The sequence below is a fragment of the Chiloscyllium punctatum genome, chromosome 10, assembly GCF_047496795.1.
Source record: "Chiloscyllium punctatum isolate Juve2018m chromosome 10, sChiPun1.3, whole genome shotgun sequence".
NCBI lineage: Eukaryota > Metazoa > Chordata > Chondrichthyes > Orectolobiformes > Hemiscylliidae > Chiloscyllium > Chiloscyllium punctatum.
In genome coordinates, this window is record NC_092748.1 from 72464956 (window position 1) to 72482914 (window position 17959).

The 17959-nt window shown below is 40.8% G+C and overlaps 1 protein-coding gene across 6 annotated transcripts in view; it reads right to left on the reverse strand.

Moving 5' to 3' along the window:
• cobll1b (cordon-bleu WH2 repeat protein-like 1b) overlaps positions 1–17959 on the reverse strand; it is a 171395-nt gene that overhangs the window by 53293 nt on the left and 100143 nt on the right. For all 6 annotated transcript variants that reach the window (XM_072579483.1, XM_072579482.1, XM_072579481.1 and 3 more), the window contains 2 exons: positions 7765–7953; positions 2448–2652 (listed from right to left, as the gene is read on the reverse strand). In XM_072579483.1, the coding sequence (XP_072435584.1) occupies positions 2448–2652; positions 7765–7953 (394 nt within the window). The remainder of the gene's footprint in view (positions 1–2447; positions 2653–7764; positions 7954–17959) is intronic.

Here is a 17959-nt window from a genome sequence, read left to right on the forward strand (position 1 = left end):
CACTCTCAACCCAATTGTAATTCCTGATTGCCAGTGAACGGATATAAACTATTACTTTTATACCGTTCGCCTCATTACAGAAGTCCTGAAAAATGTTATGTCTTGTTTAACACAATTAATTGGGTTTTAGATGATGCACTAACTTCAAATTATTGTTAGTCACATTTACGAGCCCTGAAAAGAAAATACAATATTCATGGAATGTGACATTTTTCCAAAAAATTGTTTTAAAATTCACCTTGTAAAAAAAACCTCATACTGGTATTTCACCTTCCATCTAAATCTAATCCAATAATACTTTATTCAATTATTTGAAACCTTAAATTAAAATGCGAAAGTGTCGACGTGTTTTTAAGTTCCAAGTTTGCAGTGTGTGAGAACAGTTCAAAAGAGTCCCTATCTGCTTATTGACATCACTATTCCTGCACATGTGGAAATCCCTCTATTTGGCACCAGATTTAAACTGCCATCAGGAAAAAGGGAAGCCTGCACCACAGAGATCACTAGATCTTTGTCAGCAGCTTTTGAGGTCAGCAACAAGTAACAATGCTGTGCGCTGACTACAAATTCTTATTCATTGTTTAGTTTTTTAAAAAATCCATGGTTTATGGTTATCAATGGCAAAGGCAGAATTTATTGCTTTTGCCTACAAGCCTTGGAAAAGGTCATAATCAGTGATACACCTTTTGATTTTAAGCAGTGCACAGCTGATTTAAGTAAATTCAGGTGCCCTTTAAACATTTTTATGCAGCTGCACATGCATAGTAGTTTAAAAAGCAAATGATGCATGGCACTGTGTGGGAATCTCCCAGTCGATATGCCTCCATTCTGCTTGGAGTGAATTTTGTGGTAAGTCACCTTGAACCTGTGCACTCTGTCTTGTACGAACTCCTACAGTCTTCTAATGCTGGCACCACTCTGACTTTGAGTCAGCACTGATGGAGAAATACCAGTATACTTTCCAGCTAGAACATTGTGTACATCTTGGAGGGGAACTTGTATTTGGTGGTGTTTTCATGTGCCCGGCCCCTTACCGCTCCTTGGCTGTAGAGGCATCTGGTTTGCTAAGTGCTGGCAAAGAACCTTATACAAGAACAAGGAACTTGGGAACAGGATTAGGCCACTCAGCCCTTTCAGTATGCTCTACCATTTAATAATACATGGCTTGTCTGGTTGTGCTCTTAATACCACTTAATAGAACTTAAGAAATGTGCACACTCTTTTTAAGTTCAAAGTCAAACCCTTGAGGGTTGAGTTTCCACTCAGGGTACGATCAGCAATCTGGATGCAAACTGAACTTTTTTTAAAAAATTCATGTGCGGGATGTTGGCATCACTGGCGGCCAGCATTTATATCCCATCCCTAAGTGACCTTGAGAAAGCTGGTGAGCTGCCTCTTAGGAAAAAAAGGGCAGTGATGGTATAGTGATATTATCACAGGATTGTTTATCCAGAAACTCAGCAAATGTCCTGGGGACCTGGGTTCAAATCTTGTCATGGCAAATCATGGAACTCAATGAAGCATCTGGAATTAGGGGTCTCTTCATGACCTTAAACCATTGCTGATTGTCAGAAAAACCCATATCATTAACTAATGTCCTTCTGGGAAGGATCCTGTCATCCTTACCTGGTCTGGCCTACACATGACTCCCAATCCATAGCAATGTGGTTGATTCTTAACTACCCTCTGGGTAATTAGGGATGGGCAACAGATGCTGGCTTAGCCAGTGACATCAACATCCCATGAATGAATAATGCATCAACATCCCATGAATGAATAATGGAAAAAAAATACACTCATTTAGGAAGTCCTTTAACTTTTGTGTTTCTCCTTAATTATATCTATATTACAGAATGTGAAATGTGTGTTGGCCAGTGTAATCGGTTACCTTTAAAACATAAAGCTTTTTTTAAAATAAAAAGCACAGGCTTAAAAATGTATTCCTTGATATGGTTCAGAGTGTAAAAGTAATGCAGTTTGCTAATCACAAAAATGACTCAATCTACATAAGAGGGCAACTTTAGTAATCAGATTTTACATTGCTGAAAATGACCTTGAAAAAAACTACTCTAATTATTATGGCACACCATAATTTTGTCCAAAAACGAGTATAATTAGTAGAAACTTCTAATGGCGATTAATTCAGCAATAGTGTGGGAACAGTTATAAAAGGAGGGCCAGCTTTGAGTGTGATGGTCTTTAAACGAGACGAAACTCAATTCACATGCAACACAAGTTACTTTGATTTCAAACACACTGGATTTCATACCAAAAAAACACAACTGGTCGGACACCCTGCCTCTACATATCACTGCCTTATTTTCTGCATCTGAACTTATAGTTTCACTTAAAATCTAATTATTAGAAAATCAAGAACATTTTTCAATACTAGAAACATTTGCAAGTGTCATTATGACCATTATGATGTACTAATCAATTTTACTAACCTCAGGCATCATTGATACAGGCTTTTTCTTTTCTTCTATATTTTTCTGCTTCAGAATAATTTTCTCCACTTCAACTGCCCCAATCAATGTGTTGGGTTTGAACTGGACTTGATTCTTCTCCCTTCCCATCAATTCTATAGTATGATTTGAAGGATTCAAATGATACTTGCCACAAAGGAAAATTAACAAATCCATCATGGGTGTGCTAGAAAAACAAATGTGTTCTTCTTAAAAAAAACGTTACATAGCTCATTGTTACAAATCCATCAGCAATACAAAGAATTAACTATCTGACAGAATCGCAGCACTGACACTATCTGATAACTAAATATGGATGGCTTTCAACAGCATTTGGGCAGGTTACTGAAAAAGTATGAATTACTCCCAACAGATCAGGATTAGGAACTAATTTTGAATTTTTAGAAATGTTAATTAGTTATCTACATTAAAAAAAAATTACCCTAAGCCACGTTGGATTGAGATAACATATAAAGCTCTATTTATAATCAAGGAACATTTAAGATGGTAGTGTTTCTGTCACTAATCATTACATTTTAAAATCTAGTTTTCCAGAGGATAGAACTTCAGAACAAAAGTGCAGACCAGTGTGCTGTGTAATGTCTCACATCTTCAAAAAAGAGCCAGCATTATTCCTGGTTGCACAAGAGGATAATGTGAGCCCCTGGGCCAGTTTTGATTGCCACGAGCACAGGATGGTTGATGAAAATATTGCATATTATTTCCTAACGAGCTGTAGTTATTTTTCATTTGTTTAACAGTTCCCTTCTGAGACCCTTTTTTTTAAGGATAAGCTGAATGCACCAGTTGATCTGATAGTTATAAAAGATATTTATAACACTGATATGACCAAGAATGATATATACAATGGTGTCTACCTTTAAAAGAAAACATTTCTTAACACTTTAAAAGCCAATTCGGCTTTTCAAAGAGTTTTGGAGATGACCTCAGATCAGGAGTAGGCAACGGGAATCTTAATGCTTGAAGTAAATTAAACATTATCAAAAGAAATATCAGGGCAAAGGGGCTACTTAACCAAGCTTTAAGGGAAAAGGCCCAATCTGATGCTTGGTCCTTTGGAACTCTTTGGTCTTTGGGTATAAATCACAGTTTGGCCACTGAAGCAGTTCTTTTCAGAATATCCTGTTCAAACAGTCTCAGATGAGCCCTAGACATACATACATGCTGATCAAAAATGAAGACAAACATACAATGTTGAACTGAATGATCACTTGAAAGAAAGGTAATCAAATAAAGCAAATTACTGTGACAAATCATATTAAAAGTTATTAACTGTCTGTTTTCCATGAGGATCAAAGTATTTCTTGCCTCCATTTGTGCAGTTTGTGGGTGGACCAAAAAAAATCTGCTTATTTTCAAACTGGTCAAATTGTCCCGCAGTGCATCGCCAATGAACTCTTCCATACATACATACCTTTTCAGTAGAAGTGTAGACAATGTTTTGTGGAGCAAATCCAGCCAGCTGTGTTTTGGTCGGAGACTCTCAGATTTTAAGGTTAGCAATTGTGACCTTATTTGAGAATTTGAGTCTAATTTTTAGTGTTAACCTTATCCAACATGTGTTGTTAAATTCTGTGCTAATAATTAATGCAGACAAAGCAATTGCTTTGCTCTTTACTCCTTCCTGCAAACTAATTTCCTTTTGTTTATGTAATTATTTCTAAATATTGTAATGAGATGAAAGTAGTGCATTTTGTTTTGCAGAAATGTACATTTATCTACAAAAAAAAACCTATTTGTGGAAAGAGACCAATTGGATATCTTTTCTAGAGTAAGCACAGGGAGAATGAGGCAAAAGGATTTCTTCTGTACTGCACTGTTCAAGCATCAATACATAAAAAATTATAGATAGAACACACCAAACAATTAGATTCTTCTTAAATTTGAACAGCAAGAAGTTGATGATCTGAATAAAGTACTTCTCACTCCTACTAAACACAAGGCTGAATTTTCCTAGCCCCTAAATGATATTTGGAATGGCAAGGCAGTTGGGAAAATATGGCAAGTTTGGGAGAATTAGATCCTTGACATCAAAAAAATGAAGCTTAGTTTTCCACTAGGCTTTGGCATGATGAGATGAGAGTCTTGCTTGTGTGTGGTGAGAGATCGTTTTGCATTTACATCTCATTGGCATCTAGTCTCGCCTCGTTTACATGCATCGTTTAATTTTCTATTATTCCATACACTGGGGAGAAGACAGCGACAGTCCCCAACATGAAAGTCAGAGCAGATATCTGGTGGTTAAGCTCACTGCTTCTCCTCCGTGCCTCCATCTTGTCCAGCAGTCCCAACATCTCAGGGTGTGTTCCATGGACCGCAAGTGCCTGCACCCAACTTATCGCCACCTACAGAAGTTAGCATCGGACAAGCACCAACTTCACCACAGGTTCGTGGCACATCACCTACTGACTTAGATTCACCACTTCAATGTTGCACTTTGGAGCACAACAAAGCTGGTAGCACAGTGGCTCAGTGGTCAGTACTGCTGCCTCACAGCGCCAGGGACCGGGTTGGAGTCCATTCCAGCCTTGGGTGACTGTGTGGAGTGGGAGTTTGCACATTCTCCCAGTATATATGTGGGTTTTCTCCCACAATCCAAAGATGTGCAGGTTAGGTGAATTGGCTGTGCTAAATTTGAATTGAATTTCTTGTCAGGTGTACCGAGGCACAGTGAAAAGCTTTGTCTTGCAAGCAATACAAGCAGATCACATAGTTAAGTAGTATAGATAAAGTAAATAATAGGTAAACAGCGACAAAAGCAAAACACAAGTATAGGCGAACACTAAGAGTTTGAGAGTCCATTCAGTATTCTAACAACAGTAGAGTAGAAACTGTTGTGAAACCGACTGGTGCGTGTGTTGAGGCTTCTGTACCTTCTACCTGATGGTGGAGGTTGTAGAAAAACTTTGCCAGGGTGGGATGGATCTTTGAGAATGATGGAGGCCTTTCCTTGACACCGGGCCTGGTAGATGGATTCTATAGATGGGAGGTAGGCCTTTGTGATTGTCTGGGCAGAGTTCACCACTCTCTGTAACCATCTCCAATCTTGAATGGTACAGTTGCCGTACTATGTAATGATACATCCAGACAGAATGCTGGATGCACCTATAAAAGTTGGCAAGGGTATTCGCCGTCATGCCAAATTCCCTCAGCTGCCTTAGGAAGAGGAGACATTGTTAGGCCTTTGTAGCCAGTGCGTCCACATGAAGAGTCTAAGAAAGCTTGCTGTGGATGACCACTCCCAGCCCAGGTTAGGTGTGTTAGTCAGGGGTAAATGTAGAGGAGCAGGGGAACGGGTGTGGGTGGCTTACTCTTCGGAGGGTCTGTGTGGACTTGTAGGCCAAATGACATTTCCACACTGTAGGGATTCTATGAAAACCTTTCATTGTAATGCTGCTGCCAGGCCACAGGAACAAGCATCCAACTTGTACATCATAGCAGGCTGCAGCTCAGGGATCTCCACTTGCCTTATCACTCACTCAATTCGCACCTACTTGGAGGATCACTATCTCTCACTTTGCTTTTTTTTTGCTTTGTCTCATTCAGAATTCAGAGGTTCACAATATCTCTGTGTTGCCTTGCTGTTTAGTGCAGACACAAAGCCAGATAGCTTGTCACAGCTATCAGGGGATGGACATGTAGCTGCATGGCACTGTGTCACACTAATGTCACAGCTATAGCAAGTGCCAGCAGCTTTGGCAGCAAACACATTGTATGTGCTTCAGCCAAATGGCCATATCTCTTATGTGAGTACTCCCTAGTCAAGTCAAGGGGAACTTTCTTTAGTCAGGCTGAGTCAGTAAAGGGCAGCGCCCAACCTCAGTCCAGGAGCTCAGACATGGTCAATCAGTCAACTGGGATATGAAGAATCAGGGACTCTGTACCACTACCACTTGGGGATCGGTACAGTGTGGCGAGTGGGCCATAATCAATTCTACTGGTTTAATGCAAACAATCAAGGGATTCAGAACACATCAGTCTGGGAGCTGAACAGAAATCAGTCAGCATCCAGTCATTCTTCAGTTTGTGTGTGTGTGTGTGTGTGTGTGTGTGTGTGTGTGTGTGTGTGTGTGTGTGTGTGTGTGTGTGTGTGTGTGTGTGTGGAGAAGCCACATTTGCAATGCTGACTACTCACATTTCTAAGAGCCTGTTCTGTTCTGATATTCTTTATACACTTTCATTTGAACCTTGCCAAATGGCTATTACATGGACAAGCATCCAGCTCTCAGACTGGATCGGGATACATTCCAGAAATGCTCACTTTCTCTCTTAGTGCCCATCTGTGTGTTCACAGTATCCCTGCCCTGCCAGTTAGCACAGTCACAAAAATAGGCACCTTCCTTGCTGCAAAGCAGCCATCAGCCTAGGAGCTGCACATTCTCACAAGAGCTATCACAGTCTCCTCCTGGTCCGTGTGGAGGTAGGTCTTGAGGTGTGCTGAAGGACTGAGAAGGCAGCATAGAGGACATACAGAGTTAATGGCATGGGGTGGAGGAGCAGCAGCAGGTGAGGGAAATGTTAAAGACAATAGCGAGAGTGACAGAACATGAGCCTTGGTGCGAGATAGGTTCAGTAGCAGAAATGGAGTGAGTGAGAGTTAACAGAATAGCTTTTATCAAAGTAGAATGAAAAATATCATTGACCTTCTTTCTGCATCACTGGATGTTCCTCTGCATCCAGTAGGCAGCATTAACCAGTGTGGTGACCTCAGACCAGGCTAGCGGGATCTGCTGACATGGCCTCTTCTGCCGCTCTTCCAGGAAGAAAATGCCTCTCCTCTGAACAACCCCATTCGCCAGGACCTGTACATCCCTGTCAGAGAATCACAGTGCCATCTTCTCCTTCACCAAAATATTTAGACTCCATCCTTGACCAAGCAGGGCACATTTAGAATGCCAATGCTTGTTCAGGTGCACAACAGGCTTTTAAAGATGGCATTGGCACAAGTGATGCCGCAGGGGCAAGATAGGTAATAATGAGACAGGTTGAGTAAGATAAGGCAACAGATCTCACTAGCCTTGTGGTGAGAATTTCTTCAAATAACTGCACATGACTCAGACTTAGTTTAAATTAATGTAAACTTCAGCCTTAGAAGACATTACATGTACAATTAACATTAATTTGAGTGATACATTTAATGGTCATATCATTATTTAGCACTGTGATACGAATATGATAAACAAACTTTGCAAAGGTGTTTCAGTTGAAGCACAAATCAACATGCTTCAAACAGATGCATTCTAGGTCACTTAGGAGAACTAGGTTCATGAACACCTACCTTCCATTTATACTGGCTGACTGCTCCATTCCTCCTGGCAGAACCACAGTCAAATCGAAGTAACTGTTCACATTGTTGTTTTCCTGTTCCATGGTTTTACTTTCACCCTCTCGGCTCTTAGTTACTGAAGAACTCTCAACATGCTTGGAGAATATTGGTGGTGCTGGGGCTTTTGGCTTGGATCTTTTGCTTTGGGAAATAGAACAATAAATGTGTTATGGACACTATATTTGAATAGCACAGTTATTTTCAAAAATGTCAATTTAAAAAAAAAATCACTTTGTCAATGAATTAGAGAACAAAAAGTACCAGCACATGTAAAAACCATGTTTATTCGTTGGACTATGGACTGCTCGAAACCAAGAGACTGTAAAAGATGGTGTTGCATTTTTAAGTGGGGGGGGGGGGAAGAGAGATACTAGACTGCTGAGCTTTGTGGCGTTTGTTCAGGGTAGTTCTACCCAGTAACAAACTTGGGATTTTTTTTCAAGCAGAACCAGTTGTCTGGGTTCAGTACAAATAATAACGTGGTTCTTGGGAAGTGGCTAATGGTCTGTGTTTGGATAATACAGCTGCCCCACAGCACCAGGGACCCGGGTTCGATTCCAGCCCCCAGCGACTGTCTGTGCGACTTTGCACATTCTCCCTGTGTTTGCGGTGGTTTCCTCTGGGTGCTCTGCTTTCTTCCCATGATCCAAAGATGTGCAAGTTAGGTGGGTTGGCCACGCTAAATTGCCCACGGTGGTCAGGGATGTGTAGGCTAAGTGGATTAGCCATGGCAAATGCAGGGTCATGGGGACTGAGTGGGATGCTCTTCAGAGGATCAGCATGGACTGGATGGGCCAATTAGCCTGCTTCCCCATCTATGGATTCTCTAATTTTGAGCAACTTCCCCACATTTGAATGGTGAGATGTGCTTAGATCTGAAACAGGAAACAGTCCCGGAGCAGAAGTCTGCGAGGGAAATGAATCCCAGAGTGAGGCTAGTGTGGGGAAACAGTCATGGTGGCACGGGGAATGAAGCCCTGCACTGGCCTCCAGTCAGGAAAGAAGTCCTCAAAAGTACCTTGCAGCAGCTGAGAGCTGGGACGGAGCAGAGCAGAGGCCTGGAGCAGAGTGTGGACGATTGTTGGACTCTGGTCTGGTGCAGCACGGGTCAGATCCCATCACCGAGCTGCTGCAATGTAATGTTTATTTGAATTTTTTTTTTTATCTGACTATATGTCAATCCTTTGACTTCAGGTCGTTTCCCCATAACACTGTAGTTGCATTCTAATGAAGCTGCGCATAATAAAAACTAATGGGGCCTATGTGAAAAGTGGGTTGGGGGCAGATAGGCAAAAAAAAAATCACTCCTGATCGCTCAAAAATCACCCAAAAGTCCAATGTAAAGTTTAGCACAGCCTGAGTGAAGGTTGAAATTATATTTATTAACAAAACAAAAGTAAACACAGTACATTTAAAAATTTTTAAATGCTGCTCGGTATACAGTACCTCTCACTGAAAGTTACTATGTCAGCAGCTGACATCGCACATTCGCAGAATGAAGCGCACAAACCGATCCCCACTGCAATCGTGCTATTGCAAACAGAGGTATGCATTCTCAAAAATACCATTCCCTAATTCTTCAGCAACGTTATCACACAAGCGTGTTATCCCAGAACTACCTGTATATCTTATTTCTAGCTTATTCTTTAAACACAGCGAAGTACTGTAACTACTTTTCTTTTTATTCCTCTTTTGTATTTAAGATTTGTACCTCGGTCTTGTACCCAAGATGGCACCAGAAGAAGAGACATTGTAAACCTTTCACTGTGTTCCTGTATATGAGTACCACGTGGCAATAAAGGATATTCTCAATATCATAAATAGAATAGAATGAAGGCCAGATTTTCTATCCAAGGTTTAATGGTGAGACAAAATCTCAGAACGAAGTGATGTGACACCTATTTGCATGTACTAGATTAGTGGTGCTGGAAGAGCACAGCAGTTCAGGCAGCATCCAACAAGCAGCGAAATCAACATTTCGGGCAAAAGCCCTTCATCAGGCCCGAAACGTCGATTTCGCTGCTCGTTGGATGCTGCCTGAACTGCTGTGCTCTTCCAGCACCACTAATCCAGTATTTGGTTTTCAGCATCTGCAATCATTGTTTTTACCTATTTGCATGTCCCTAATCTTGCCTCATTTGTACGTAGGTTGTTATTTTATCAGACAGTCCAGAGAAACCAGATGACAGCAATTCCAAAAATCTGACTACTCTATTTAGATGCTTGCTCCTCCATCTTGGGTAGCAGTCGCTAACATGTCAGGGCTCACTCCTTGGCTGGCTCCTTCATCCTTGGACAACATGCACCAACGTCATACACATCACCATGGTACACTTGCGAATCATTTAGAATACAGTACAATACTATACTTTGGAGAACACTACACTTTTCCTTCCAATGATGCTGCCAGGCTACTTTGTACAAAAGGATATTTGATGTATCACAACCAAATGAATCTCAGGGCTCCTAGTTTGATCTTTTAGCACTTAGCTCACTTTGCACCTACTTGGATGGTCACATCATCTCTCGCTGCCTTGCCTTGTTATTTCTCATTCAGTACCGACAGCCTGACAGTACTTCTGTCTTGCCTTGTCTTTTAATACAGATATAAAGCCAGGCAGCTTGTCATGTTTGCCAGCAATGATCAGTGAAGGGATGGACATGTTGCCATATGTGCTATGCCAATGTCGCATAAGCAGCTTACGCAGTGACAAAAATACATGTGCTAAACCTAATAGAACCATAGCGTCATACAGCATGGAACTAGATCTTTTGGCCTAACCAGTCCACACTGACCATGCTCCTAAATTAAACTAGCCCCATCCACCTGCATTTGGCCCATATCACTCCAAACCTTACCTATTTATGCACTTATCCAAAATGTCTTTTAGATGTTTTAACTGTACCTGCATCCACTATCACCTCTGGCAGCTCATTCCACAAATAAACCACTGTATAAAAAAGCTGCCCCTCAAGTCCCTTTTAAAAAAACTTTCTCCTCTCACATTAAAAGAATGCCCCCTAGTTTTAAACTTCCCCACCCAAGGAAAATACCCTTGTCATTCATCTTATCCATACTCCCCATGATTTTATAAGGTCATCCCTCACCCTCCTGCAATCCAGTGAAAAACGTCCCAGCTTATTTTTATAAAAACACATACTTTCTATTCCCCACAATCCTTTCTGCACCCTCTCCAGTTTAATACACCCTTCCTACAACAAGGCAACTCGAACTACACACAGTAGTCCAGAAGAGACCGCACTGGTATCCTGTATAATCTCAACATGATGTCTGAACCTCTATAATGGGAACAGACCTCAGTTTGGTTCTGGGTCCTGACAACAAGTACTCCCATCACAGTGAACACAAGATAATGTGAATGTGGCACCATAGGGCATGGTGCATACAAGAGGTGATCAGCAGAGGATTGTATGAGCTAATCTGCTGGAGCTAGAGAGAAACCCTCCACAAAACTGACACGATGATTTTTGATAAAATTCAGCCCATCAACTGTTTCTCTCTTCACGTATGCTGTTTGAACTGCTGAATATTTAGAGTTTTTATTTCAGATTTCAAGAATTATTAATTTGGTTGTACATTTTTGATCTCTGAAGAGAGGTCACCCAGATGGCTACATTAACTGTCCATCCCTCTTCAATTCCCATATGTCCCAAAGCCTCATGTTTACATGAAACAGGATCTATTTTCACATGTTATCTAATTTTAACTGACTCTGCATTGCTGTTGCACTGTTGGGAATGCATTATCAGGTGATGTTTCCACTTTAATGCCAGTAAAACCAAACCCGTTCTCTTTGGTTCATTCTAGTATTTCCAAGCTTCTAAGAGTGAGGAACCTGTGCAAATGCAGATTAGATCTGTTTCAATAACACAAAATTGTACATGGCGGACTTGTACCTGGGTCACTTAAAAGGGTCAAATACATCAAAGCAGATGCAAACCAGCTGTTGTGCAGCTTGAATATAGCAGATGCTCCAACAATAATTAAAGGCCAGAGGTTCGAAAGGAGTGCGAAGGATATTGGAAGAGGACAGCCCATTATGCAGGCGTGTAAAACATCTTTCAAGTATAAATCTTGTAAAAGATTCCTCAAATAACTGATATTAAAAATGCTATTTATCATTTGTGAATTCTGTCAAATAGTAGACACAAAAAGCTAATGGGTTTTAAAAAGAAAAGATTTAAATTATATCTGAACAACTAAAGTGATGAACAGGAGACCAGCTGGTACATCAGCAGTGATTCCAACCAATACACCCTACATTAGAAAAAAAACTATAGTTTACATCTCATTATCTCTTTTCTTAGTATGCCCACAAATTGCTATTAATAATCTTATGGCATTAGAAATTGAACATTAAAGGTAGACATTGTCTACATGACTTCAGCAAAGCATTTGTCAAATTTCCACATACTAGACTGATTTATAAATGTAGATCACCTTGGATCCAGTGGAAGCTACCTAACTGGAGACAAAATTGGTTTGAAGGTAGGAGACAGCAGGTGGCGGCAGAAGGTTGCTTTTCAGACTGGGGTCCTGAGATCAGCAGTGTACCACAATGATCGGTACTGGGTCCACTATTCATCATTTACATAAATCATTTGAATCTGAATCAAGGAGGCATTGTTAGCAAGTTTGCAGATGACAAAAAACAGGTGGCACAGTGGATAGTGAAGAAGATTAACTCAGACAACAATCGGACCTTGTTCAAATGGGCCAATGGACTGAAAAGAGGCAGATGGAGTTTCTTTGGGCATTGCAGTTTGATAAGGTAAATCAGGGCAGGGCTTATGCAATTAATGGTAGGCCCTGTTGAGTGTTTCCGAGCAAAGAGTCCTGGGTGGGTGGGGGTACATACATAATTCCTTGAAAGTGGTGTCACAGGTAGGCAGAGGTGGTGGCGAAAGCACACTTGCCTTCATTGGTCAGAGCACTGAGTATAGGAGTTGGGACGTTGTTTCTCAGCTGTACACGATATTTCTGAGACCACTTTTAGAGTACTATGTACAATTTTGGTCACCCTTCTATAGGAAGGATGTTAAACTTAAAAGAGTGCAGAAAAATTTTACAAGGATATTGCCAAGTGGAGTAATATGGAGAGGCTGAACAGGCTAGGTTTTTTTCTCTGGAGCATCATATCCTAACAGGTGACCTTAAACAGGTTTATAAAATCATGAGGGGCATGGACAGGGTGAATAGCCAAGATCTTTTTACTTAAGGTAAGAGAGTCAAAAACTAGAGGGCATTGATTTAAGCTGAGCAAGGAAAGATTTTAAAAAAAAGGACCCGAGGGGTAACGTTTTCACGTAGAGGCGATATAAAGATTGAATGAGCTGTCAGATGAAATGTTGGAATTGGTAGAATTACGATATTTAAAAGGGATCTGGATGATTATGAGCCAAATGCTGGTAAATGGGACGAGGTCAGATTTGGAATATCTGCTTGGTTTGGACGAATTGGAAAGAAGGATCTGTTGCTGTGTTGTATGACTCTATTTAAAATAGTTACAGCACAGAAGATTTCGATTCAGCCCACTGCGTCAATGCTGGCTCCCTGCAAGAGCAATTTAGAGTCATAGAATCGTTGTCATAGAGATGTACAGCACAGAAACAGACCTTTCAGTCCAACTCATCCATGTCAACCAGATATCCTGAACTAATCTAGTCCCATTTGCCAGAACCTGGCCCATATCCCTCTAAACCATTCTGATGTACCCATCCAGATGCCTTTTAAATGCTAAAATTGTACCAGATCCCACCACTTCTGCTGGCAGCTCATTCCAAACACGCACCACCCTCTGCGTGAAAATGTTGCCCCTTAGGTTCCTTTTATATCTTTCCCCTCTCACCCTAAACCTATGCCCTCTAGTTCTGGACTCCCTCACCCTAGGGAAAAGATTTTGTTTATTTATCCTATCCATGCCCCTTGTGATTTTACAAACCTCTATAAGGTCACCGCTTAGCCTCTGACACTCCAAGGAAAACAGTCCCAGCCTGTTCAGCCTCTCCCTATATCTCAAATCCTCCAACCCTGGCAACATCCGTGTAATCTTTTTTGAACCATTTCAAGTTTCAGAACATCATTCCGAAAGGAATGAGACCACAATTACACACACTATTCCAAAAGTGGCCTAACCAATGTCCTGTAGAGCTGCAACATGACCTTCCAACTCCTACTCTCAATGGTCTGACCAATAAAGGGAAGCATAACAAATGCCTTCTTCACTACCCTATTTATCTGAGGCTCTGCTTTTAAGGAACAATGAACCTGCACTCCAAGGTCTCTTTGTTCATCAACACCCCCAGGACCTGACCATTAAGTGTACAAGTCCTGCTTGATTTGCTTTTTCAAAATGCAACATTTCACATTTATCTAAATTAAACCCCATCTGCCACTCCTCAGCCCATTGGCCCATTTGATAAAGATCCTCTTGCAATCTGAGGTAACCTGCTTCACTGTCCACTATATCTCCAATTCTGGTGTCATCTGCAAACTTACTATCTATACCTCCTATGTTCACATTCTAGTCATTTATATAAATGAAGATAAGTAGTGGACCCAGCACTGATCCTTCTGGCACACCACTTGTCACAGGCCTCCAGTCTGACAAACAACCCTCCACCACCACCATCTGTCTTCTATCTTTGAGCCAGTTCTGTATCCAAATGGTAGTGTTGGACTCCCCTACCCTACTCTCCGTCCTTTCCCCTGTCATTCTGCAAATAATTTCCCTTCATTTGTTTATCAAAATCCCATGTTAAAGCCGCAATTCAACCTCCAACTACCACACTCTCAGGCAGCGGATTACAGATTTTAATGACTTATTGCATAAAAAAGCTTTGCCTCAATTTAAGTTAATTTAATGAAATTTAAAAATACTCGAGTGCAGAATGGTCAAACATTCCATTTGCATAACAATTCTGAAATTTGCGCTAATGCTTAAAGTGAGTGTAGAAGGAGAAAATTTGATTCATTTTGATTACCTTAAGAGTACAGGTTGTTTATGAAGGAATACTAGAGGTAAAGAGGTGTCTCATTGAAAATGGATATTCCTATATGTTTCTCATAAGCTGCTGGCTTCTCCCTGGTGCACACGGGTGACAGCGGGGAGGGTGGGTTTGGTCCAAATTCCTGTTTTCTTGTTCTGTATTCCAGGAAAAGTATCTGTCATGAAGTGGCATTCAGAGCTGCTTTGTAGCAGGAAGTCAATTGTAGGGTTGGTTAAATCAGCTAATTCTTTGGTATTCTACTCTTTTGTTTTGCAGCAGAGTTTTTGATATTGAAGACTTCTCAATTTTATGCATGTGCAGTTGTTTGCTTCACTATACTCTAGCAACTGTTGAAAAGTGCAATACCACAGCTGCACAGGATCTCTCTCCCACACAGTGGCGAACTCCAAACAGAAGGTGCACATAGTGATGGGAATCTGACCTTTAATATTGCATTAGCCATGACCCAGGAATTGAGGCAGGTTAAGATTCAGTCAGCGAGGAGGTCCCCTTTATCATTCCAAGAGAAATGCTGATGAAGGTTCAGCCACTGATCTCAAAAAAAAGTTAAAAACTTTTTTCCATTATGTCTTCTCTAAACTTACAAGATTTTTTTAAAAAGTACTTAGCTTCCTATAAGTTAGGCATTGCAATGTTTCTCCTTCAATTGCAAATCAACCAGCTCTGAGCCCACACTTTGTCCTGCCCACCTCCATTGTCTGTATCTATATCTATTCATCTCCCATTAACATAATGTTTGCAATGTTATAACAAGCTATACTTCATAAACTATTGAAACCCAAATGTAAAGCAACAACCTCTGCTAGGCATGTGCATGACTGCTTCTCCCATCTTCCAAATCTACAAAAGTGGAGTCTCAAATACCCAATCAAAAACAATAAGCTTGGACAATTAACAAAACATCTGACCTTTTTACAGAGCATTCAAATATTCACCTGTCTGGATCCAACTGAATCGAGACTAAGCACTTTGGACCATGAACTCTGCCTAATAAAGGAGTTCACCCAGCCGCAATTCAATCAAGTAAATCATAAACCTGAAATCAACGAGCTATGAACACACTTGGATAAATGGTTAATTGGCAAGAAGGATCATGCAATGACTCAACTAACACTTTGCGTTCACTTTTTAAAAAAAAATTTCTTCTCCTGGATCAAAGAACAGAAGAAAATGGGTTATGGAAGAAGCAAACTCCCTAAGTGGAACATTCTCACTCTCCTGCTCTTTTCCCCAGCCCTTCCTCAAACTGAAGGCCTGTTTTCCAAGCATTCAAAAGTTGCAGGCAGTGTTTTTAAGAATCAAATCAGAGGCTGCTGTCTTCATCATCCACCAATTTATTTTAATTAGCTTGAAACCAAGTTATTGGTTTACAACATCCATCTATTGACTTTTGCAGAACAGCTTACTCTATCTCCCAATTTATAGCCTACATGTATAAATGCAAGGCATCCATGAATGCACAAGTTTGGGAGAAAAGCAGCTTTTCATAATTTTATTTAGATGAATATTACATATAACGAGTGCTATCATCTTTACAAGAACACTGAAGAGTTAGAGGGTTTTTCAGTGATTGGATAATTGAGGGTCAGTAAATGAACAACTGCATGTAATTTAAATCCATGACCTCTGGCTAATACTCCATCGAAATAGTTTCTCCTGACTTATTCCGGCAAAACCTCTCAATTCAGAATATCACTCGGCTTCTCTTGTTTTCACATGTAACTGAACGCCTTCATCTCTAATAACATTTTGTTAGCATCCTCTATGCAGTTTCCAAGATGGTAACGTTCTTCCTAAAGCGCAAGTGTGCAGACTTGTACAGAGTTTTGGGGCTCAGACCAACCAGAAATGAACGATGGTTGAGCACGATTTCCGTGGTTCTGCATTGTATATACAAAGATAAGTACCGCATTTGCTTTCAAACCCACTCTATTAACTTTGCTGGCCAACTACAAAGTTTTGTGAATATATATTCACAGGTTCTACCACTGTCAACGGTACAGCCTGTGGATATATATTCACAAAACTTTACAATTTAGATTTGCAACTCCAGGGAAACTCTCATCATAAAATTCAGGTTTGAAAAATTACGTAGCTGGGAAAGGGAAAAAAAAGAGCAAGTCTTCAGGACCTGGGAAGAGCTTTGGATTGGTTCCAGGTGAACGTGTCCACTTAAGGAATAAAGTACGATTGTGGATGGGATTACCAGTTTTGCAAAATTTGAATGGGGAAACTTCTATGGAGTTTCAAGTACTTATTGTGCTTAGACAATTCGCTTTCAGCTTTGTATAAACAGCAGGACAGTCATTAAAAATGTGAAAAATTAACATTGACTGAAATGAACCAATCACAGGAAATACAAATACCATTTTAAAAGTGATCAGTTTCTGAATGGACGAATATGAAAAACCAATTTATCATCTGATATTGTAAAGAATTCTAACACCTAAAATTAATAGAATGCAGCAAATTGTGTGAAAGGAACAGAACATTTGAAGGTAAATGCTAAGTTACTGGCACCACTAGCACACAATGGGCTGGATTTTACCCAAGGACTAGGAACATTAGCGTCAGGGCCAAATGGAAGCCCTGGTCCTACATTGGCTGACAATAAATCCAATGGATCAATCTTTTGGGAGGCAACTCTTAATGTTAGCTGTCACTGTATTCACCATCATGTATGGATTTGTAGGCAGGTTCTTGCTGGTGGCAACCCAATCAAAGGGCCAGCAGGTCAAAGGTCTCAGTAGGCCCACTGGGAGAAGTGGCCACTGCCGAGGCAAGTTGGTAACTCAAGGTCACCTCAATGTGGAGGACTTCACTGGTTTGTAAATTAGCCATGAATTAGTGAGGATTGGAGCAGAGGGGAAAACCCCTGGCTGACTGACCTCAGCAATTGCTGCCTTCAACAAACAAAACTCTTTCTTTGTGATTCTGATGGCTTCCAGCCTAATAAAGGGAGGAAGCCTCCAAGAAGGTGAAGGCCACTGTGTGAACAACAAATGCCACCAGCAGTGTCAAAATTGCCTCTAGTTCAGGCCTAAACCACAATTGATGGTTGCCTGCCTCCATGAAGAGTGTAGTTGATGCACTTCCCTGGTGGTGGGACTTAGTT